The sequence below is a fragment of the Bipolaris oryzae genome (genome assembly GCF_000523455.1).
Source record: "Bipolaris oryzae ATCC 44560 unplaced genomic scaffold scaffold_152, whole genome shotgun sequence".
Classification (NCBI taxonomy): domain Eukaryota; kingdom Fungi; phylum Ascomycota; class Dothideomycetes; order Pleosporales; family Pleosporaceae; genus Bipolaris; species Bipolaris oryzae.
In genome coordinates this window covers 27110-49988 of record NW_006911428.1, presented here as the reverse complement: position 1 = coordinate 49988, position 22879 = coordinate 27110, and the positions used below count along the sequence as shown (strand labels likewise).

General features: G+C 52.3%; 10 protein-coding genes across 10 annotated transcripts; 5 read left to right on the top strand and 5 right to left on the bottom strand.

Annotated features, from left to right (window-relative positions):
- Positions 1-430: 430 nt before the first annotated feature.
- On the bottom strand, positions 431-916 carry COCMIDRAFT_8206 (uncharacterized protein; the record flags this gene model as incomplete). Its single annotated transcript, XM_007693098.1, has 4 exons — positions 431-494; positions 590-714; positions 777-856; positions 907-916. The coding sequence occupies 4 exons, from the start codon at positions 914-916 to the stop codon at positions 431-433; spliced, it is 279 nt and encodes a 92-aa protein (XP_007691288.1).
- Positions 917-1989: 1073 nt separating this feature from the next.
- On the top strand, positions 1990-3089 carry COCMIDRAFT_8205 (uncharacterized protein; the record flags this gene model as incomplete). Its single annotated transcript, XM_007693097.1, has 2 exons — positions 1990-2173; positions 2227-3089. 2 exons carry the CDS (start codon positions 1990-1992, stop codon positions 3087-3089), a joined length of 1047 nt encoding a protein of 348 aa, XP_007691287.1.
- A 243-nt stretch (positions 3090-3332) lies between these two features.
- Positions 3333-4269, bottom strand: COCMIDRAFT_39735 (uncharacterized protein; the record flags this gene model as incomplete). Its single annotated transcript, XM_007693105.1, has 2 exons — positions 3333-4135; positions 4191-4269. 2 exons carry the CDS (start codon positions 4267-4269, stop codon positions 3333-3335), a joined length of 882 nt encoding a protein of 293 aa, XP_007691295.1.
- A 441-nt stretch (positions 4270-4710) lies between these two features.
- COCMIDRAFT_104169 (uncharacterized protein) lies at positions 4711-5747 on the top strand (the record flags this gene model as incomplete). The annotated part of the gene is made up of 3 exons (XM_007693117.1): positions 4711-4751; positions 4833-4885; positions 4969-5747. The coding sequence occupies 3 exons, from the start codon at positions 4711-4713 to the stop codon at positions 5745-5747; spliced, it is 873 nt and encodes a 290-aa protein (XP_007691307.1).
- Positions 5748-6773: 1026 nt separating this feature from the next.
- COCMIDRAFT_104220 (uncharacterized protein) lies at positions 6774-8618 on the bottom strand (the record flags this gene model as incomplete). The annotated part of the gene is made up of 5 exons (XM_007693116.1): positions 6774-7856; positions 7916-8136; positions 8187-8232; positions 8287-8371; positions 8443-8618. 5 exons carry the CDS (start codon positions 8616-8618, stop codon positions 6774-6776), a joined length of 1611 nt encoding a protein of 536 aa, XP_007691306.1.
- A 1059-nt stretch (positions 8619-9677) lies between these two features.
- COCMIDRAFT_8201 (uncharacterized protein) lies at positions 9678-11672 on the top strand (the record flags this gene model as incomplete). Its single annotated transcript, XM_007693096.1, has 3 exons — positions 9678-9887; positions 9935-11588; positions 11644-11672. 3 exons carry the CDS (start codon positions 9678-9680, stop codon positions 11670-11672), a joined length of 1893 nt encoding a protein of 630 aa, XP_007691286.1.
- A 774-nt stretch (positions 11673-12446) lies between these two features.
- On the top strand, positions 12447-14255 carry COCMIDRAFT_104204 (uncharacterized protein; the record flags this gene model as incomplete). The annotated part of the gene is made up of 4 exons (XM_007693115.1): positions 12447-12716; positions 12774-13551; positions 13610-13794; positions 13842-14255. 4 exons carry the CDS (start codon positions 12447-12449, stop codon positions 14253-14255), a joined length of 1647 nt encoding a protein of 548 aa, XP_007691305.1.
- Positions 14256-15102: 847 nt separating this feature from the next.
- Positions 15103-17119, top strand: COCMIDRAFT_104191 (uncharacterized protein; the record flags this gene model as incomplete). The annotated part of the gene is made up of 8 exons (XM_007693114.1): positions 15103-15348; positions 15415-15708; positions 15766-15854; positions 15907-16038; positions 16094-16151; positions 16203-16324; positions 16374-16648; positions 16743-17119. 8 exons carry the CDS (start codon positions 15103-15105, stop codon positions 17117-17119), a joined length of 1593 nt encoding a protein of 530 aa, XP_007691304.1.
- A 4103-nt stretch (positions 17120-21222) lies between these two features.
- COCMIDRAFT_104190 (uncharacterized protein) lies at positions 21223-21744 on the bottom strand (the record flags this gene model as incomplete). Its single annotated transcript, XM_007693113.1, has 2 exons — positions 21223-21429; positions 21529-21744. 2 exons carry the CDS (start codon positions 21742-21744, stop codon positions 21223-21225), a joined length of 423 nt encoding a protein of 140 aa, XP_007691303.1.
- A 424-nt stretch (positions 21745-22168) lies between these two features.
- COCMIDRAFT_104179 (uncharacterized protein) lies at positions 22169-22649 on the bottom strand (the record flags this gene model as incomplete). Its single annotated transcript, XM_007693112.1, has 3 exons — positions 22169-22444; positions 22483-22571; positions 22598-22649. The coding sequence occupies 3 exons, from the start codon at positions 22647-22649 to the stop codon at positions 22169-22171; spliced, it is 417 nt and encodes a 138-aa protein (XP_007691302.1).
- Positions 22650-22879: the final 230 nt, after the last annotated feature.

The following is a 22879-nucleotide window of genomic DNA, read 5'->3' as shown; positions in this document are numbered from 1 at the left end:
GTTAAATTCGTAAGATCATTTCGACGGCTGTTAGCGCAATCTCCACCGAGAAACATAAGACTTCAAGGGTGGCCGACTAAGAACATTCAGCAGACAGTTAGCGAATATTTCCTCACTACATGTCATTAACGACGTTGACCGATTCTTGGCACGTGCAAATGAAGAAGAATCCCAAGTTGCTTGTATCACATTGGTATCAGGCAACGCCAGGCAAGCAATGAGCATTGTCGGTACAATTACTGCTTTTTTTCCTTGTCGCGCAGTGGTCTGCTTGGTCATAAAGGTGCCATTGTTTTGTATGAATTCCTGATAAACCCATGATCGTTATGAGACCGGCATCCGAATGCTGCATTTGAGCAATGTCATCGGGCCATGATTGCCGGTGCAGAGAAAACGCTCGAAGAACTCCACCCCAGTGCCCAATGTTCCCTTAAACCTCAGCAATCTCTCGGAGACGGCGGATCGTTGACCTTGTGGCAGCGGCAGCGGGAGTACTGGTAAACTTGTTAGTAATGTCCTGATTTTTTTTCCTTTCGCACGCCCGATTCTCGGATAATATTGCGCTCGGGGCTATCGAGGGATGTCTTACGAGACGGTGTAGGCTCCTCCGGCAGTGGTCTTGCGGCATGATCGGCAGTGCCAGATACCAACGGACTCGCGCTTGACAGAGTTCTTTCCGCAGAACTGGCAGACGTAGCGGGCGTGTTGTGTGATCTATCCTGAGCGTGAGCAACTCGTTTCTGCTGGCAGTGTGGAGTATCCAGGGTAATGCGCACCTCCATCTTCTTGACCTGCTTACGGAGAGAGGCACCGTAACGGGTACCGTACTTTCCGGTGATGCCGACCTTCTTTGTGCCTACATAGCCGTCAATAACCAATTCGCTGAAAACCGTAGGGCATACGCACGCTTCGTCATTTTGGCGGTTGTGTTTGATAGACGATGAGGAGTGGTCGAAGCTGGTAAGTGCAAGCAGGAGATGGTGGGCGGCTCGAAATTCTAAGCGAGGCGCCACGTGATGCGGCCCTGGAAGAACTAGTGTCCGGGTACCTTCGAGAACAATGGCGGTAGCGCGAACGCGGTTTCCGATTAGTTCTCACCTACATGGCTATTTACGAGGGACATCCTTTCCATACTTTACATCGAGTCAACTATTCGTTATGCCTTGAATATGGGAGTGTTGTCTTTTGCATGCTATCCATCAGAGTCACCTATCCGGTGCGCGTGTGGTTGCCAAGCCCTGAGCAACACCAAACCATCGTTGCTCGTACAGCTCTCATCAAGTTTCATGAACATGAACGCGAGGCAGCGTACTGCCTGAACACAGTATCAGACAGTCTGTGTGGCGCCATGCACTAAGTACTTACTCAGGTCTATGCCCAGATGTCAACGTGTACAACGTGGCTTGAAATCTGGGCAACCCACTTCTTGTCACAGCCTTCGTTGTCAATAACCTGTTTTGCACTTTACAAGCGCCCTTGGTGCTTGGCTCCTAGAATTAGAAAAGGCGCAGTTATGTAAATATTGCTATAGTCAGGCTACAAAATGCTCGCGAGCGTATGGTAGCCGTCGGCTGAAACAGCATTGAAACCGAAACAGCTGACAAGTACCCCAAGGCGCCCACAGACTACGGAATAGGCACCTGCCGAGACTCTATGCGCTTGCTGTCTGAAGACGAATGGATCTGCAATGCTGCTCTCTACTTTGATCAGGTTTTAGTGAGATCCTGCGACTTTTTTCCGGGGTTGGCATGCGTTGAACAGCCTCGGGCGGAACATTTAGTGTAGATCCTATTACTCCTCATTGTTTGTGCGTATAGAGCCTTGTTCATATAGAGGTCGCTGAGAATGTATATATAACCTGGGGCTGCAAGTCACCTTGGAAAGAGGGCAGGCTCCATATCAACTCTAAGCAGTGCTTAAGTGTTTTTTTGTTCATTCCGTTCTTCTCAAAATTCTCGTATCCCCCCTATACTTTGTAATTTACAAATCATGGCTTCTCGCTATTACTGGAAGGTAGTGGTACTGGCAGCCTTTGTATCTCAGACAGCTGCACAAGGCGGAACTGTCATTCCCCAAGATTTACAAGCTGGGTTCGGCAGTGACGAAGTCCAAGTCAGCTACACCAACCAAGCGATTAATGGATTCAAAGACGGAACAACTTTTGAAAAAGATGGTCAGTAGTCAGTGAAGACTTTTCAGGAAAACCAACAGCTCACACCCATCTAGCCGTAGCACAAGAACCCACGTTCGCTCTGGGGGATAGCAATGGTATTTCCCCGACAACATTATACACCATCATCATGGTGGACACAACATGCACCAACGCGCGTAAACTACACTATGCCCGTGCAAACTTCAAGAACAACTTCGATATCACCAACATCGCCACCGACACCGCGCCAGCCGTTGATTACGTTGCCCCAGGCTCTGTGGGCGAGACAGGCGACAACAGACAGTACACCTTTTTGATGTACACCAACCCCGGACGAAGGCAAATCACCGATTTGAAGGTTCCAGGAGAAAACGAGGCGTTTGATGTCAAGAAGTTCCAGGACGACAATGGGCTCCGGGACCCGATGGCGGGTGTAGGAATGGTAGTGAAGCTCGGAGGCGAGGCGAACTGCGAGGGTGGAAATGCAAATCCATTGCCCGATAATCTACCATCAGCTGCGCCCGCAAGCAGTGTAGCAAGCAGTGCGACTAGTGCTGCAGCGAGCCCAACAGGTACGGCCAGTGCGGGATCATCTTCAAGTACTGCTTCGCGTGCTCCGGTCGCGTCGGCTTCGCCTTCTTCAGCTCCGGGTGGCTCTGGAGGACAAAACAACGGTTCATCTAGCTCACGACCAAGCCCTTCAGGAGCACCAGCAAGCTCGGGCGTCTCTTCGCCTGTGGCTCTTCCTTCCCAGGCACCGGTACCATCGGGTATTGCTACTGTTCCTGTATCAAACGCCAATGGAGAAGCGGGTACTAGCGCGTCATCGACTGCTAGTCCAGCTGAGCAAACCGCGAATGCTGCGGTAGGAAGTTTTGGAAGTCAGAACTTGGGGTTCACTTTGTTGGCTATGGCTCTTGGTTTCTTTGTCATGTAAATAAGGGTGTCGATTATCTTCAAAAGCTAGAGGTGTGTCTCATAGAGCTGGATATGTACAAACATTAGACATAATAAGATATAATCTTAACTACAATGTACACTTTATCGCTGTATACAAATCATCTAAAGGGCTTCCCACAAGAACGTGCTACACTGACCTGACCTGATTTGATATAGGTGTCAACACTCTATCTCCCATGAACTGTGGATGGCCCATCCAATATGTGCAATACCCCTCAGATTACTCCTTGATAGCTTGAGCATAGCTCTTTTCCAACTCGCCATGCCTTTTGATCAGCTCGCCAACAACAAAAGGAATACAGTCCTTAGGACCATAGTATTTCAGATCAAACTTGTCCCACTCTCCAGCATCTCTCAAATATTCTAATGTGTGTCGCTGGAGTTCGCATCCGCCCATGAAGAAAGGCCAGCCAATGATGGTGTACACTAGTTGCATGAAGCGCGCCGCGACACTACCCTGAGTTCTCCACGGATTGGCGACATGTTCGCAGATTACCATTCGGCCACCAGGTTTGAGGAGATTGTAGAGATCCTTGATTGTCTGTCCTGGGTGAGGTACACCGCAAAGTACGCGTGTGCAGCAAATCTCATCAAACACACCATCAGACGCCAAGCCTCCTTTCCCGCTAACATCTAAAATGCCACTCTTGTGCAGTGCAGGGATCAGACTTTCAGGCTCAGCGCCGCAGAGCATCGGATGGTATTTGCTCCCTAGGCCGCTTTTTTCGGCATTGTTCCGAAGTCCAGGATGTAGGTCCTCGGCAGGCTCAGCGCCGTAGATTGCGACGATGAGATTCGGGTCGAAGCGAGACAGCACTTCTCCCGAGCCAGGGCCAACGTCGAGAATCACGCCTTTGCACTGAGACAGGAGTTCAAAAGTAGGACCGGGCATCTCGGTAGACATTGCTTTACCATTGTGCTTCCAAAGGCGGGCGAAGGCTTTGAATCGCAGTTTGTTGATATTGAATAGAGTGAAGGGGCTCCACTCATAGAAGACTACTTCGAAAATTGTCATGACAAAATCTGTGCGGTTGTCAGAACCCGTTGACTGAGGATAGGATAGTGCAGTATGTCGTACGATATGCTGATATGCACAATAGTATAGATGGGCGGAGAAGGGTAGGGACGACTTGTCCCAACCAATCTGCAGACGTCATGATGGCTTTCTTTGGATGTGTGATAGTATGGATAGTGAGAGAGAGAGAGAGAGAGAGAGAGAGGAAAATGCTGATGTTCAGATAGACACTTCGGGACCAGGGCTGCGTTGGGCTGTATTATCTGACTAGGTAAGACGGCAATTGACAAGGAGCTGATGATCAGAAAGAAGAAAGAGGATGCACATGTTTTGTGCGAAGATGAATAGCAATGATTAGTCAGGCATTAGCACGAGCAAGATAGCATAGCAACTAAGGACGCGAAGGTGCTTGTGAAGAAAGAAGGCCGCGGATGTGCGGCAATGACGTCGACGCGCTATGGACAGAACCGCCGAGAAAGTGGGACTAAGTACTTAGAGCATACGTATGAGAATTCTGGAACGCTATCACGGTCCGACGCATACAAACATACATTTGCCAGACGACCAAAACTCCAAGCAAAACATGGCTGCAAAGAAGAGGCCGCAGTATGCGCTGATCACCGGGTATGTAGCACTGCAGCAATGCATCTGCATCCTTCTCCCTGTGTAAGCGAACGAGAGAAAAAGCAATGCCGACACCAACAGATGCACGCCCGGCGGTATCGGACACTACCTCGCCCTGGAATTCGCTCAGAGGGGTATGCCAAGCACTCCAAATGTATACTCACGCGTATACGTATATATACACATGCACAACCCAACGCTGACGACCAGAAAAAAGGCTTCAACGTACTAGGCACCGTCCGCGATCCCGCCAAATACCCTTCCCCCGACCCGCGGATAACCTATTTACCCCTAGAACTCAACAGCAACGAGTCCATCGCGTCCCTACACAAACGCGTGACCGAGATCACCGGGGGCAAACTCGACATCCTCTACAACAATGCAGGCCGCAACTATGTCGTGCCCGCACTCGACTACGATGAAACTGAGCTGCACAACCTCTTCCAAGCAAATCTCTTCTCCCTAATGAAAATGTGCAGCACTTTCGCTCCGCTTCTGATAGAAGCAAAAGGCACAATTGTGCAGACGGGGTCGCTGGCAGGTATCATGCCGTATGTATGGGGCGCGCCGTACAACGCCGTCAAAGCGGCGCTGCACGCGTATTCCGACACTCTGCGTGTTGAACTCGCGCCGCTGGGCGTCCGTGTCATTACCGTTGTCACGGGCGGCGTGAAATCGAATATTGCGCGTGAAGAGCGCACGCTGCCGCCTGGCTCATATATGCAGCCGCTGGCGGCAGAGTACCAGCGAAGACTCAAGCATAGCCAGGAGCTCGGCATGGACACCAAACAGTATGCGCATAGCTGTGTAAACAAGGTGCTCGCTGGCGATGGCTTGTTCCGCAAGACGAGATGGATATGGGAGGGCAAGATGAGCTGGATTGTATGGTTCGCGTGGTCTTATCTGCCGACCGCGGTTCTGGATTTCTATTTCACAACGACATTTAACATGAATAAGCTTCGAGGAACTGCAGGTCCGGATAAGAAAACTAACTAAAGATGCGAATAGATTCCTCGAGGATCAGCACGATGAGAAAGACTACCGTTTGATGAGCTGAAGCACATCTGGTCATGGCAGTTCTGACGACCTATGGTTGCGCACTTCCTTTGTCTGCTAATCATCACTTGGTAAAGAAGAATGGTAATCTCGAGAGATGCCCCAGTTCACGCACATCTCTCAGTCTCAGAACGCACTTTCCCCATGTGTTAACAAATAATTGTGACTATTGGCAACACATATCCTCAACATTCCATAACCCTCCCTTTTCAACCCCCCCCCCCCCCAAACTCATTCTCCTAAATAGCTTCTTCCACACCCACCCCTCCCTCGTCCCGTACAAATACTACTTGGCGCGTCAAATCCTCTATCTCCTTCACCTGCACAATCCCCCTACGACCCCTTCACCCACATGCGGCGCAACAGAAAACGCTACGCCTACACCATTGCCCTCTGGGAACACGGCAAGACCGTACCTTCCCTTTTTTCGCAAACTCTCAGACTTCAAGCACACAAACGGCATACCGACGTCCCCCCTTTTGAACACCGTTCTACGACCCGAGTTTCGCACCGTGGCCCCTGCGTCCCGCGCTGGCCTGGCTGCGAAATCGCACCGCGGAAGGTGTTTTGTGGAAAATGTGTCATTTTTGGTCGTATTTTGAAATTGGGGATTTGGATTTTATCTTTTTCGCAGCGAGGCGTGTACTCAGCTTTTCGGTTTCCTGGATCGAGAAGGAGGGTTTTATTGTGAGAGGTGGAGGGATGCGGCGGTGCAATTGTTGCCGGTGGCCATGTTATTGAAGCGGGGGAGTTGCAGTGGTTTAGTGATTGGAGGTATGTGCATGGGGGCTGCAGGTTTGTGGGGAAGAGAGGGGAAGTTGTGGGTGCGAGGGTGATAGGGAGGCGAGAGTTGTGGAGTCGTTTTGTTTGGAGAGGAGAGCGGAGACGATGTGGTGAGGGGGTGAGAGATGTGTAAGTTTTAGAAGAAGATGCGTATTTCGCAGACATGCATAATTCCTAGATCTTTCAAATCCTTGGTGCTCGTCCCTCTTTGAAAGCACCGGGGTCGCGCAAAAACAAATCTCGTACATCGCCTATGGTGAAGCCGCGATGCTTCTCAAGGCAAAATTCCACGCACCTGAGGATTTTCCTCGGCCACTCCACGTACTGAGACCACTCTCCACCTTTATCATAGCCATCAATGCTGGCAATGATCTTGGCTGACCACTGTACAATTGCTCGTGTCGGAGTCCGCAGCGCACTCTGCTCTGCCGTCATTGGTGCGAGGATGAAGCGGATGGCGGAAAAATGCGCCAGGATGATGTTGCCGAGGCGATTGTTTGAGTCAAAGATGTGGACAAGGGCCTCTTGCGGCCAGGTAGCGAATATGGTTAGGACTGCCATCATTCCTTGAAAGGAGCGGACGGGGGAGGGGGAGCCAGCGGGCGCTGTGGTGATATTGTCCCAGTCAATTTCGTGAAATACGTCTGCCATGCTGGATGGGAGTAAGGGGTTCGCGGAAGCACCTGATTTAGAAGGCTTAGTCGATTGCGAAGGGTCGGCGGTACCTTCGATGTCTGGCACTGTCGTTCCTCTGCCTTCTGGCTGGACATCAGGGCAAAGTAGATATTGAAGTGTTACCACGGTTTGTCCGACTACAGCCTTTTCAATTGGATGTATTTCTGGGGTCATGAACTTTGAGAAACTTTTGAGGGATAGCAAGGCTTCACGAAGAATATCTTGACCGATCCCAAAGTATTGGTGTGTTGCCGTGTCGACAGGTATTAGGTCTACACCTGTTTGCTCCACGAAAGGGCCGTTGAACCCTTCGGCGACAATGAGTTGAGACAGTAGGGAGCACCCTCTCAAAGAGATGAAGTGCTCTAAGAAGCCGTCGTTCAGGTAACTGCATTGCAGGGACAACAGGAAGGACGCTGCAAACATGACGTGAGATTCATCTGGAGACGGCGGCCATCGAGCAAAGGCATCTTCTAGTCCTACAATGGCATTCTGTCTATGCCGGAGTGCCAGGCGGTTGTTTGGATTTTCGACCTGGATGGCAAGATGGGATCCTGCTAAAGCGAGCATAGCATTCATAAGGTAAGGATACTATGCCAATCAGCGACTGTGGATGCTTGGCATGTGTAGTGGGTACAAGGTGTAATTACCTGGTAAGTTTTGAGAGGAATATGCCGAGTCCAGACCTGCTCGTTGTTGCTTGGAATGCAAGGATATGCGGCAGTGAGGTAGTGATGGAAGAGTTGCATATCGTCTGGACTATACATGATGGGCTTGTCCGAGAGCTGGACAACCTGTCGTGGGCTCGGCGGCTTGGGCCTGGGCAGCTCGTGCTGCGCATGTTTGAATACATCTGGGTACCTGCAGACGACTATCTGGTGTTCAGTCACGATGCAGCGCAACAAACGATAGGCTACCTACGCGCACGCCTGTCGCAATTTGCACAGGACGGCCATGTCTCCTGGCACTACGTAACAACTTTTAGGATCGCAAACAGCTACTTCAGGTGGGGAAGGAATACCTTTATTTTTCTTTTCTTACAAGCGATGCAGCCTAGTCGGCTCTTGTTGTGCCCTCGTCGTTTTCGCGCGCCTTTCGGGGCCTCACTGTGTCTATTAGATACGTCGAGGACATGGCTCCAGGCAGTTCGGCCACGAGAACCGAACGAGGGACGTACCCTTGGCTATTCTGGTCTGGATCAGATATGGGCGTGAGTGACCCGGTAGAGGCTTGTGCACCAGGCTGCGACTGTGGTGTTGTTGCGGGGTGTTTGGTGCGATGGGTCAGCGAGCGGTCTTCAAGAAAGTCGCCTATTGCGTCAAGCACCATGTAGCCCTCGAGCAAGTCGTCCATGGTCAGTCGGTTGTCGAGTACGTCGGGCAAAGATGTGGCGTTTTTTGGTGAGTGGTTCCCGTGTCGGTACTGCGAGGTTCACTCCTGCTCACACCACCTGTGTGGGCCCCGAATGCAAGCAGGTTATCATAGCTGGAAGCCTTGTGCAGCTGAACCAAGTCGGCAGGTCGGCGTTGGTGGCGCTCTCGGCGACCGCAGCATGGGGGCCAGACAGGTAGAGCGGTCCGTGTGTGTGTGTGTAAAGGTGGTGTTCTCTTCCTTCCCGAGCTTATCTAATGACTAACGTGCACAGCCAGGATCAGTGCAGCGAGTGAGGTGTGTAGTACGTATACTCAATGGCAGAGAGCCTGGCCCCCACGGGTCTTTTTCTCTGGGTATATCCCAGAGGGCTACGTCACCGTGTCGGAAGCGTGGATACTTTTTGCATGACGATTGAATTTATAGTGCAACCGACCTGGTTTGAAATATTGGGTCGCACGCAACAGGGTAAGGAAGCCGAGGGCAATCTTGGGCTGCGTCTTGGTGTGTAATTAGATGGCATTGGGAGAGAAGGCTCTGCGATGTCGCGTGCGCAGGCTGGAGAGATGATGTGTCGCGCATGTTGGAGCTGCATCTTTTTCCCAGACCCATTGATGAACGCATCGCTCGCCCCTGAGCCAAGATGGATGCCAGCATTTCTTCCAGCTGAGCGACGAGGTCGTTCGATGGGTGTCGTGGTGGTTGGTTAGGCTCCCGCGTGGTCGGGATGGTACCGACTAGCTTGCGGCATCAGCGCCCTCAAGTCTGACGTCTCCCCATAGCCAGGCTCCACCGTGGCAGTCTTGACATTGCCGCCATATTCTTCGCCCGCAAAGCACTGCACTGTCGGGCAACACATACGGCGACTACTGGCTGCTACATGTGCCGCCTGGGTATTCTTGCGCGAGGACCACGCCCCCCACTGAAGGGACCACAGCAGCGCCCGACGGCTGCCCTCGACCAGCCAAGCTTGTAGGACGACTCTACACCGTCTACATCCTCTGCACCGCCAACATACACCACCCGTGACCCCCCGCCACAATGCCGTCCATTCTGTCCGATGAGGACAAGCAAATGGTCAAGCGCACCGTCCCTAAGTCTGGCAACAAGATCCACGCCGTCGCCGTCGCCAAGCTGTATATCGCCTACCCCGACCGGCACCGATGGACCTATACGGGCCTGCAGGGTGCCGTCGTGCTGGCCAACGACCTGGTCGGCAATACCTTCTGGCTCAAGATGGTCGACATATCGGTACGCTCCGCCAACTCCACCTAAATGCCTCAGACTGACACAGGCAGCCCCAAACCAGAGGCGTCATTTGGGACCAGGAGATCTACGACCCCTTCTCCTACAACCAGGACCGCGTCTTCTTCCACACCTTTGAACTCGAGGACTGCCTGGCCGGCCTGTCCTTTGCCGACGAGAAGGAGGCCCGGACATTCAAGAAGAAGCTCGACGACCGCGAGAAGAACGCCCACAAGAACACAAAGAGCAAGCCCTTTAGCGCGACCGTGGGCAGTAGTATAACTTCAACAAACGGAAAGAGCGGTGGCCATGGCCACGGTCTTTTGGGCGGTATCTTTGGACACCGAAATTCCTCCCACGCAGCTCCGCCCGCACATTCCATCATTCCGCCCTCTGTCACCTCGCCCGTGCAAAGCAGCCATTCCAACGCAACCAGCGCACGAAGCTCCGCGATCGATACGACAGACCCCTCATGGCAGCCCTTGCTCAAGGAACTGTTGGCCATGGGCATCACAGAGGACCAGATTGAAGAGAATGCCGACTTCATCAAACTGTATATTGAGCAGAGGAAGTCGGAAGAAAAGCTCAAAGACGAAAACCAGCGCCGATCCAGGGCTCCTCCTCCGCCACCTCCGCCGGGTGCGCCCCTCAGTCCCCAGCACACAGGCGGCACAACCACATCGAAACGCGGACCTCCGCCACAGCCCCCGCCAGCCAGACGCACGCGACACGATGCATCTGCCAACCGAACCTCGTCGCAAAGCCCAGCGCCGCACTCGCCAACTCGAGAAGCTACACCTCCCCCAGGACCACCTAAGCCAGTCTTCAGAGCGCCTCCGCCAATTGCAGAAGCAGGCAAATTTGCAAACCAGGCTCCTGCACCACCAAACCGAGCGCGAGCCTCGTCCAATGCAGCGAACCCAGGACCTCCTCCACCGCCTCGGCCGCCAAAGACGCCCGTGCCCGACGAGGAGAGATCAGGTGGAGCCAAGTTTGGCGTGCCTCCGCCTTTCACAGGCAATCGCGTACCTTCAGGGCCACCACCACCTCCTCCAAGCCGAGGACCAGTACCACCACCTCCCCCAGCGAGAGATATTCCGTCAGCACCTCCGCCACCGCTCCCTCCAAAGACCTCAGCTGCACCAACTCCACCGCCGATTCATAACATACCGCCTCCTCCGCCGCTACCACCGTCCGCTTCGCGTCCTGCACCTCCTCCGCCGTCAGGAGCAGCACCAGTTCCACCTCCGCTACCACCGACGTCCAATGTTGCGCCTCCGCCTCCGCCGCCGCCGCCGCCCATGCCAGGACGGTCGATTCCACCCCCTCCACCAATGCCCAGCGGTGGTGCACCGCCACCTCCGCCTATGCCCAACAGCGGCGCACCACCGCCACCTCCATTGCCCCCAATGGGCGGACCCCCAGCACCACCGCCTCCTCCACCACCAGGCCCTGCACCACCAGGCGGTGCATCTTTACCCAAGGTCCCAGCTGGCAGGGATGGCTTATTAGCAGATATTCGTGGAGGAGCAAGATTGAAGAAGGTTTCGGATTCAGAGAAGAAGGATCGCAGTGGGGCAGCAGTGCCTGGGAAAGAGCCTCCAGGTGGTTCAGGAGGCGGCTCTGGCCCAGGTGGCGGAGAGGCTGGTCTAGCCAATGCATTGGCTAGTGCACTTGCGGCACGGAAGTCGAAAGTTAGTCACAGTGGTAAGTTGACTGTATTCCTGGGCGGCTTTATGATGATGTGCTAAAGTTTCTACAGACGATGAGTCGGACAAGGACGACTGGTAAATAAAGCCATTCAGCAGCTCATTCATATCCAAACCCAATCCCTACGCAAAGCGCCGAATCATTGGGAGACTGTTGCATGGTTGGCCCATTGGCTATATACAGTTACATATAATTTAGCGAGGAAAGTGCAATATGAGCCAAAAGGGCAACATGTAAAAAGAAAAGGGATTGTAATGGCGATGGCGATGGCAGACGAAGAGGATCAAGGGAGCAGAGTCGTAGTTAGTTGGCGCAATGGTGGTAGCAGTAGTGGAAGTGGTAGTGGAAGGATAGTTGATACCAAGAATGTTCAATGCATATATATTCTTCAGTGTTCGACCCTTGGGTCTGGGCGGATGGTTGTGTTGGTGTGGGGGGCCTAGATTTGCGGGCTTGGGTAGCGTAGCCGAGCTGAGGCGGCCGCGGGATGATGCGGGGTAACACGCTGTTGTGCAGTGCCGCAAAGTGGCTGCGATCCCAGGATGAATTTGTATGTAGGAAGCTCTGGTAGCACAATGACAATGGCGAGGAAGAAGAGGCATCAATTAGAGGCTGTCCGTCAAATCTACTGCTGTGTTGGTGTCGTGAAACACGAGTCGCGCACGGCATACGGATATGCTCAGCCTCGGTTGACGACGGCGTATCCATCCTCCCGAATTCTGCAAGCCGAGCGTTCTCAATCTGTGCACTGAACCTGTTCAAAAGCCAGTCAGTCCCTCTAAAGCGTCTAGTACGACTGTCCCTCTTCTCCAGAGCTGCATTGACGTCGTCCGGCACGACAGAAGCTAATCAGACATGTCGGCCTTCAGTCGCAACCTGTGCAGTACCGCTTCACGAAGCCTTCGATCGCGAGCCAGCGTTGTCACCAGAGCCACCCGGCCAATTGCTCTTCGTGCTCTTCCCTCACTGCCAATAACCTCCAGAGCGGTAGTTGCATCGTCATTCTCCACCATGACGACCCTCAAGAGCGAAGTGAAGCAGGCGCTCGCCAAGCGCGAGTATGATCCCGAAATCAAGGACATGGCCAGCTACATCCACAACACTCCCATCGATTCAGAGCTCGCGGTAAGCTACCTTGAATATCGCCGTCGAGAATAAAGGCTAACGTCGATTCTCGAAAAGTATGACACGGCTCGCTGGGTGTTTATCGACACGCTGGGTTGTGGTCTCGAGGGTCTGCGTTTCGAGCAATGCAGGAACATTCTAGGTCCTGTCGTCGAGGGAACCGTTGTTCCCAACGGCACAAAGGTGCCAGGCACCAACTACCAGCTTGATCCTATCAATGGTGCCTTCAACATTGGTGCCATGATCCGCTGGCTCGACTTCAACGACTGCTGGCTAGCTGCTGAGTGGGGCCATCCCTCTGACAATCTGGGTGCTATTCTTGCAACTGCCGACTGGATCACTCGTACCAACAAGGCTGGGGGCAATCTCGGCAATGGAAAGATCTTCAAGGTCAGAGATGTGCTCGAAGCCATGATCAGGGCGCACGAGATTCAGGGTTGCATGGCCCTAGAGAACTCCTTCAACAAGGTCGGACTGGACCACGTCATTCTCGTCAAGCTTGCGTCGACTGCCGTCGTATCCAAGATGATGGGCCTCAACGAGGCTCAGACACGTGACGCCATATCGCAGGCCTTTGTTGATGGTCAGTCGATGCGCACGTACAGGCACTCGCCGAACACCATGTCTCGCAAGTCGTGGGCTGCTGGTGACGCTTGCCAGACGGCCGTCAATCTCGTACTCAAGGTCATGAAGGGGGAGCCAGGTCTCCCCACTGTGCTCTCAGCTCCTACCTGGGGCTTCTACGATGTCAACTTTGGTGGAAAGCCATTCACTTTCCAAAGGGGCTACGGCAGCTACGTCATGGAGAATGTTCTCTTTAAGGTCTCGTATCCCGGTGAGTTTACAATTGGATCTGTTTCCTTTTTTGTGGCACAAATTGACCCTGGTGACAGCTGAGTTCCACTCCCAAACCGCCGTCGAAGCCGCCCAGCGCCTCAACAAGAAGCTAAAGGCCATGGGTAAGACCGCCGAAGACATTGAACGCGTGGTAAACCGGACACACGAAGCTTGCGTGCGCATCATCGATAAGCAGTTCAAGCCCATGGAGAATTTCGCAGATCGTGATCACTGCGTTCAGGTAAGCTTACGATGATGACTCAGGTCTGGATGCTGACCATGTGGCAGTACATGGTAGCCACCATGTTTGTCTTCAACCGCCTCGAAGCCACCGACTATCCAGATGATAGCGAGGCTGCGACTTCGGCGCTAGTTGAGTCGCTGCGACAGCGAATCAGCTGTGTCGAGGACCCCCAATTCACAAAGGACTACCACGACCCAGAAAAGCGAACCATCTCTAATGCGCTCACTGTCACGCTCAAGGATGGCACAGTGCTGGATGAGGAAGTAGTTGAGGCTCCTCTTGGCCACCGTCTGCGACGAGAAGAGGCCAAGCCTGAGATTCTCGCCAAATACAAGAGGCACCTCGGTCCGCATTACCCGGCGGACCACGTCGACAAACTCGTCACTTTGGCCCAAGATAGTAAGACACTTGACAACATGGACATCGACGAGTATGTCGATCTGTACGTGAAGAACTAGAGATTAAGCCTCGGTTCCGCAATCATAGCTAGATTAAGAGACTTTGTCGTAGGACATCTTGGCACAAGCTGACGATATGACCCTGTCGCCAATGCAACCGAATGCAGCCTCAGGCCCTGCGCCTCCGTATATTTTCTCTTCTGCACGTCCCTATCGCTTGCGCCTGGTAGTCACGTTGAAACGTCACACACGAACGCCGCATTGACCATGTCATATAGTTTTGCAATATGCCAAAGACGCCGCGTGATCTTAGCCTGCCGACATATCTGTACCACCATAGTAGCAGACGCACCATGACGATTTCTTTCTGGCTGGGGTATCTTCCGACCTCTATATCGGAGTTACGGGGACGTATCGCTCGACCGATAGTTGGGTAGAAGGTTCCACACTAACCTCTTCCCGAGGTGTTGGTCCCTCTCCACTAAACAAGATTTACGAGGTGAGCCCGGAAGTGGCTTTGCCATCCGCCAGCCTTTCCAGCTTAGAATATGCTATGTCGGAGCCAGTGGAGAGTCGACTAAGACAGGGCTCCACACGTCGGCAGAGGTGGCGGTCATGGTTGCGGAAATTGGCACCGTATACTCCATATCCCAATTGTGGATGAGTAACGCTGCGGCTATCGAGGAGCCCAATAGTGCGGGTACCACTGACGGCTGGCTCATCATAAGTACCCTTTCAAAGAACACCTTGTCGTTTGAAGTACCATTATCAATCTCTTGTCACTGGACATCATCTTCTCTTTGAGCATTTTACAGAAGCCATCCCTGTCTTATTGTCCTTCGCCTCTATTACCCCCCCCCTTTTTTTAAGACTTTGGTATATCAGTCCTCAGTCGTGTGATTGCACAATGTCCTTCACAACATCCAGCTCGGTCGATAAGAATAGCCTCGATTCGCTCGACAGTGCGGAAAAAGGCCTGTGTGATAGCGCACTCAAGTCGACAGCACCTGGGTTTGTGTACATAGACCCGAAAAGGGTATCACTGGCTCCCCCACCATCATTCCCAGTCTCTCCTGTACACCACGGCATCACACCCCGTGTAAGTGTACCCGATTTCTCCCTGGCCAGCCTATCGTCATGTCCAATCTCTCCTGTACACCAGGGTACAACACCATGCACAAACGTGCCCGACCTGAATCTGGGAGCAGGCGAACAAAAGCCTGTTGATAACAAGTCCAAGACTGCAGTCAAGGAGACGACCACAGAAAAGCCACAAAAGCCCAATATCAGTCGATGGATTCTGTTCAAGCTCTGGTTCAACACGTACCGAAAGTTCTTCACACTCGTTGTCATACTCAACCTCGTGGGGATCATTTGCGCAGCAACCAACCACTTCCACTACGCCGAAAACCATCTAGGTGCTTTGGTGTTAGGCAACCTGCTCTGTGCAATCTTGATGCGAAATGAGCTTTGGATGCGCTTCCTATACATGGTCGCCATATATGGTTTAAGCGTATGTATCCGTCTGTGCCTCCTGTTTCAAACACCCATCACTGACCTGTCTGAACAGTGGACACCAATTCCCGTGAAGTTGGCAGTGGTCTCCATACTCCAACACGTGGGGGGCATTCACTCCGGATGCGCTCTATCCGGTGCTGCGTAGGTTTATACTGCCCTATAGAATGGGCGGTGTGACTAATCGTCAACATAGTTGGCTCGTCTACAAGATCGTCGACATCATCAAGTACCGCGCTGTGCAACACCCCGCCGTCATTGTAAGCGGCATCATCACAAACGTGCTCATTGTAGTTTCCATCTTGAGCGCTTTCCCCTGGGTACGAAAGTAAGTTGATGGAGCCAAGACTACTTTTGTACCACCATACTAACACTTTATGCAGCACCTACCACAATGTTTTCGAGAGACACCACCGCTTTGTCGGATGGCTAGGTCTTGCAGTATGTGATTCGGCATGTCTTTTCAACAAGATGGGCACTGACATGCTCTAGATGACATGGGTTTTCGTGATCATGGGAAACACCTACGACATCAAGCGTGGAGAGTGGAGAAGCGACGCTCACAGTCTTCTAAGTTCACAAGAACTCTGGTTTGCTGTCTTCATGACAGTCTTGTAGGTCTATCTCCAGCTCGAAATCCTTCCCATAACTAATCATTGACAGTGTCCTCATTCCCTGGGTCACCCTCCGCGAAGTACCCGTCGAAGTTGAAATCCCCTCACCCAAAGTTGCAGTTCTTAAGTTCGAACGCGGTATGCAGCAAGGTCTCCTAGGTCGCATCAGCCGCACATCTATCATGGAATACCACGCCTTTGGCCTCATCAGCGAAGGCCGGAAGTCCGGCTGCCACTACATGATTTGTGGTGTGCAAGGTGACTTCACCAGAGGCCTCGTTGCCAACCCGCCCAAAACCGTCTGGACACGGCAATTGAAATTCGGTATGTGATACTATTTTTGCCTTACCAAAAAACCTTAACAAAAGCCCCACATACAACATGAACGACAGCTAACGACTATACTTCCGATTGACAGCGGGACCTGGCCACACCTCCGCCATGTTCAAACGAGGCATTCGCATCTGCACCGGCACAGGCATCGGCGCTGCCCTCTCAACCTGCATCCAATCACCCAACTGGTTCTTGATCTGGATCGGATCGGACCAGGAGCGCACATTCGGCCCCACTGTCACGGGCCTGATCCATAAGCACATCGAGCCCGAGCGCATGATTCTGTGGGACAGCAAGAAGCGAGGCGGCCGCCCGGATACCATGGCTCTGCTGCGCGATACATGGAAGAGCTTCGGTGCCGAGGTCATCTTCATCACAAGTAACATGCAAGGCAACGATGAGATGATGCAGGGTTGTGCACAGGAAGGGATGCATGCTTTTGGTACCTTGTGGGACTTTTAAGATTCCACAGATCTAGATTTCCTTGTGTTTGGTTCTTTTTTTGGTTGGGAAGTATTGAACCCTCAAGTGCTGAGGTGAGGATTGTGAAAACGCCCGGGGAAGGAGAAAGTAAGTGAGATAATGCAGTGTCCTCGGTTTATGCCGGAACAGGGGAGCGATATGGTGAAGGGTAGGGCTGAAGTGATCGGCCAGGGGGGCAATTCTGTATCCGGAAACCACAATGGTGGGACTTTTCCTTATGAGGAGCTTTTTGTAAGCCATTTCCTTTTAATGATTGCTCGTTTCGTTTTTAGCGTGGGTTACATGGAGAAAGAGGAGGCTGTGTCTTTCCTGCATTAATGCATCATCTTTCACGTTCTTTGCTTAGTATAGTTTTATTCTTAGAAGGCTTCGTACATGGTGCTTGCGTAGATGGGGATCGGAAGCGACGTCGCTCTCTCCTTTCATAGTTTACTATGTAGATGGATGTTTTTATCCATTACCACTTCAACAATCACACGTCCATAAGGTCTGTCTTCGCAGACTTCTCTTGTTGTAGGATCCGCCACGATATTTTTCTACATTTAGCAACACGAAGTCCATGAGCCTCGGTACATCCTTGTTATACGGACAGTAGACGAAATCTTACCTCATCAATAATATGGCACAATTATAACATCAAAACTCTATCACACACAGACTGATGCACAAAGTTTAAACGTCCGAATGCATCTTTGCATACCTTCCAACGGAAAACTGTAATGATGTGCGATAATGCTACAAAAACACTAGTGTCATTACGCGTTAGGTTCTATTCTCGTATTACCTTTCTTCGTATCCCCTTTCTCCTAGGAGACGGCCGGAAACTGGACGTCATCGATCGGTTGAATATCTCCGAGTATCTGACTTTCGAAGACATACCCAGATCGCGGACAGTTCCGATGAACATATGCATGTACCGATTGTCCCGTGGCTTCTCATCACTGCCTCGGAATCAGCCTAGCAACTGCATCATCACATTATCCTCACCGACACACATACTTTCACAAAAACCAAAAGTGTATACTAGCAGTTTCCAATAAAGACGGCTCCACACCCTCCCTACCCGCCTTTCCGCCGGCCACCAACTTCCCTTTCCCTTTTCCCTTCCATCGCCCTTCTTTTTCCTTCCGTACCACAACGGTATCACACGTTTGTCCTGCATCCCTTGCCTTGCAACCCTTCACCCGTCCCGCACTCAATTTATCGACAGCAAACGACATACCTGCTATCGGGAAGCTCCCGTCCGCGGATAGATTAAAGACCCCCCCCCAGTCCTCCCAGGGTGCGCCAGGCTACCCGGGGGCACAAACTGAGAATATGCATGGCAACCCGACGCCTTTGCTCATGGCGCACCGCAAGACAACTTGGCCAAACCCCACCGGACTGAGCGTCGCGAAGGTGAGGTGAGGCAATTAGTGGGGTTGTAGTAAGGCTGGATTTCGCATTCACCGCCCGATATCATACTCAGGTTTCCTTGGCGGTATCGCCAACGTTGTCATGCGCGATGGGCATCGTCGGAACCGGGGAACGGTGGGCCGGATAGTTGGACATGGGTGAAGAGGATCTTATGCGTGGGGATCTTTACCCCTTGGCATTAACCGGTGGTGCGCGCGTGGGGGTGGCTAGCAAGGTGCGCTCGCAAACTCTCAGTTTCTTCGCCAATTTGTGGGAAACCGGGTATTCGGTAAGTGTGCGGGAAAAGGTAGGTTCGGTGCGCGCGTTGCCGACGACGTCGTCATCGTGTGTGGACGGGCGCGGAAAGGGGAAGGGGGTAAGGTGGCAAGGTTAGTGGGCAGTAAGTCTAATTGCCTAGCCATCCAAGAGAAAGAGGAAAACAAAAATCAAAGGAAAAATTGGGCGTCATGGTGAGTGAGGGTGTTCTCACGGCAAGTCGGGAGCGCAGATCCGGGTTAAATGATTTACGTGCTACATTGTGTAAGTTTCTAGACCCGTTTCCCGTTTTTCGCCAGCCTCATACATATGTGAAGTATCCACTCACACACTGGCTATCGCGCTCCCCGCGGCATGACAGGAGGGTGGAGCACATGACCTCCGATTTTTTGCATTTGAACCAACCTGTTTCTTGTAAACGATGAACAAACATCGTCGCAAAGACCCTGCCTTATCGCCAGTATAAAGAGAGCAAATAAACCTTCCAGATAAACCTCACCGGATATGAGAAATCCATGTTACACTTGTCCTCACACGCCTATAACAAGGTGGCTACGTTGCACCGATCTTACCGCCTTCATTTTTTTGTATAAATAGAAGGGGGGGGGTGCGATATATGTCCTCTCTACTATACCACCAGCCTTAACGTCGTCACGATCTCCATCGTGAAAGAGACGGAAATCATATCGACCTCACCCTTCACCGCTGGCAAACACCAGAGGGATGTCCTTGTTTCAAGGCTCTTTTGGCAGAACAAAGTTTGCGTAGTAAACCCCTCCCCATTCACATGTAGACACACATACACACGCACTCTCCGCCTTCATCCACCTCGCGCAACAAATCGGCTGAATGCAATGCACTCCTCTCGCCCCTCCTCCTCCCTCCCCTCTCTTATATCACCCTCACCAGTACCCTACACATATATATGTCTATGTAAAAAAGAAATCCCCGCACGTGCAATGCTGCTCCGAAAAACCTTCCATCCAGCAAGGCCAGGGGAGGAGGTAGAAGGGAGATCTTCTTCCTTGCCACGTGAAAACCCAGGATCCCCCATCCCAGCTTCCCTAATATCTGGATACAAACCCTGTCGTATCACCATCTATCCCAAGACACACCATGCTGCATCTGTATCTGTTCCTATATACCCTGTCCTCACCCGTCCCCCCCCCCCCCCAAAAAAAAACGGCCTAATCCCTACCCAGTGCACAGAAGTGGGGCGGGAGATACGCTATACCGAATCCGAATGACCCACTATCATCTCGTTTCTCGTTTCAAATTTCATCTGTACTGAGGAACTGAGGATATAGATGAAAAAACTCATCAGTCTTCCATCAATAAGATCATCAGACAAGATGGCCGAGCGGTTAAGGCGCATGACTCAAGCGATTAAAAGCTTTCCTTGCTTTGTAAGGAAGTATTCATGTAGAGAAATCTGCGTGGGTTCGAGTCCCACTCTTGTCATCATCCGTCTTTTTTGCGTTCTGTGCAGTTGGGATTTTTTTTGAGGGTTAGTGGCCTGGATTGGTAATGCTGAGATGATGAGTGGTTGTGGGCAGTGGCACGCAATGTGTGGTGTTGGGTGTGTAGATCTTTTTTGGTGCAGAATGTCTTCGGGATCGCGCGGAAGCCAGACAGCGGCTGTGAAAGGAAGAAATAACTTTAAGTAGAACATAACGAGTCATCAATGGGGTAGTATTGGCTGAAAAAGAAGTGGTCTATTTGCAATTGGTGCTGCAGACATGTCAACTACAAACTACGTACATATAACTAAAGCGGGAGAAAAGCAAAAAGCACTAGACAAGGGGAATGGCGATGTACACAAAATATGTACAAAAGAAGCTAAATAAGCTAGCAAGTAAGAACTTGTTTTCACGGAAATACGGAAACCGAGGCCATGGAAGAGGAGGGTGGTGATGGTGGTGGTTCCTGCAGCGCCGATCCTGGGTGGCGTCTTGCACCTGATCTAACAGCCCTTGGGATGCTGGTGATCAGAAGACGAAGAAAAGGAATTGCGAATTTGTACGATAAAGGAAATGAGCAAATTGATGTAATCCGGAGAAAGGGCACAAGGAAGAGGGCGGTGGCATCTTCCTGGCAAAAATAAATAAAGGACTAGCAAGTTACAAATGGAATTAGAGTTCGAAGCGGAAGCGGAAGCGGAAGCCAGAAAAAAAATAAACGCCTAGTAGCCGCGAGGCAATTCCAGTTTAAACAAAGGAGGCCTATGGGATAGGATATATCCGGTTGCGTCCGCGAGGACATTGGGTAGTCTGTTTTATAATCTCGACATGGAAAGCGAGACCTGAATTGAAAGGCCAAAGATTAAAAAAAGAGACATGAGATGTTGGGATCGCCCAGACAATGTTTCGGTGTTTGGGGTGGGGAGGAGGGGGGGGCGGCGGCCCCCAGATTTATATGCGGCGATCGAGGCGATCCACACGGGCCTTGAAGCCTTTTACGATTTCGCCAATGCGCCGGACCTTGTCAAATTCGACCTCGAGCTCGTCGATTTCGCGGAGGATGGCGCGGAAGCGGGCGATTTCCGCGTCGGCCATTGCCATTGCGTTGCCCGCGCGGTCGTACTGCACTTGGGTTGCTGTTTGGGTCTGTTGGGTGAGCTGAAGAGAGGGAATGTTAGCTTTGGAACGTCTGTGTATATCCTCATTCTACTACAATATAGACGGAGGAAGGCGGGAAAGAGAAAGAAAGAAACTCACGTATTGCCAGCGCTGCTGGATCGAATACATCAGACGATCAAAATGGGCGCTGAGCGCCTGCAAACTAGAAGGATCCAGGAGGAGACGGCCCTGGCTAGAGGCGTGAGAAGCAGCGCGCGACGAATTGGAGCCTTGCTGCGAGGCGGCAATTTGCTGCTGGAGATATCTGCTCTCGCTCGAGTTGAGGCCCAGTTCAGACACTGGGATGGCAGACATGTGCACATAATTATCTTAAGAACATGGTCGGTCGGGTGGAACCTGCTTGGTCTCTCTCTGTATGTCTGCTTTCCCTCTGGTGCGTGTGTGTGTGTGTACGTGCAGGTGTGCGTGTGTGTATGTGTGTGTATGTGCGGTGTGACGCTCCGTGCTTGATTTCTGCTGTAGCAATTGTTGCTAATGGGCTATGAAGCTGCTGGGGAACGTTACGACATACATGCGTCGAGGAGGAAATGGGAGACGAGGGGGGGTGGGGATATGCAAGCTGATGTTGTTTGGGACTATGGGGGACGGGGCGGCTGAGGCCCGCCAAGTGGCCGGCTAGGTATTGGGGGAGGGGAGGAAGTGCCAGACAGACCTACCAGCCTATGTCACCCACCCCCAGAAAAGCAAAGACCTGCGAACGCCCAACTATCCCACACCCTCATCTCCTCTTAGCCCCGGCTGCAGCCCTACGTCCTGCCGCCCGGATTCCGCTGGGTGTGTAGCTGTCTGGCGGTTGTGCAATGATGCTTGCAGTCGTGCGGTTGTTCGCGACGCTGCACGTATCGCAATCAAGCGAGCATAGTAATGTACGGCAGTCGGCCGTCTGCGAGCCCCTCCTCTCTCTTCCCTTTCCACTCGTCCACCAGAACCCGCCACTCGACGCTGAACCACCATGACCGTTGTGCTTTTTTGTGCGCTTATTTACCCCCCAGTGCTGTGCCATACAGAGCCATCGAAGCGCGGGACACCAACTCCGCATGCACACCCTCTTGTCTCGACCCGACAAGGATGTCCTGATTGTGCCGTTACGTCCATGGGTGAATGTTGACCCCACCAGCTCCCTTGGGGCGAGGAGGGGGTGGTGAACACAACTCCCGTCCGGCCATGGACGAACCAGATGCAGAAGGTGACAATGCCATGAGCAGCGTGATGAGCCTTTACCGCTGCGCACATACACCGACAGCCACGCCTCAATCAAACCTCTTTTATGTGGCTTTCACAAAAGAGCACAAGACTTACCGAGGCAGCACGCCTCCCCCGCGCACAGCAGCCCTTCACCGCGAAAAAGAGCTGGATAAGCAAGACACCACCATTTCTGTGACAATACGCTCGTGCCTGTCAAGACTCTGGCACACTTGACGCGTATCCT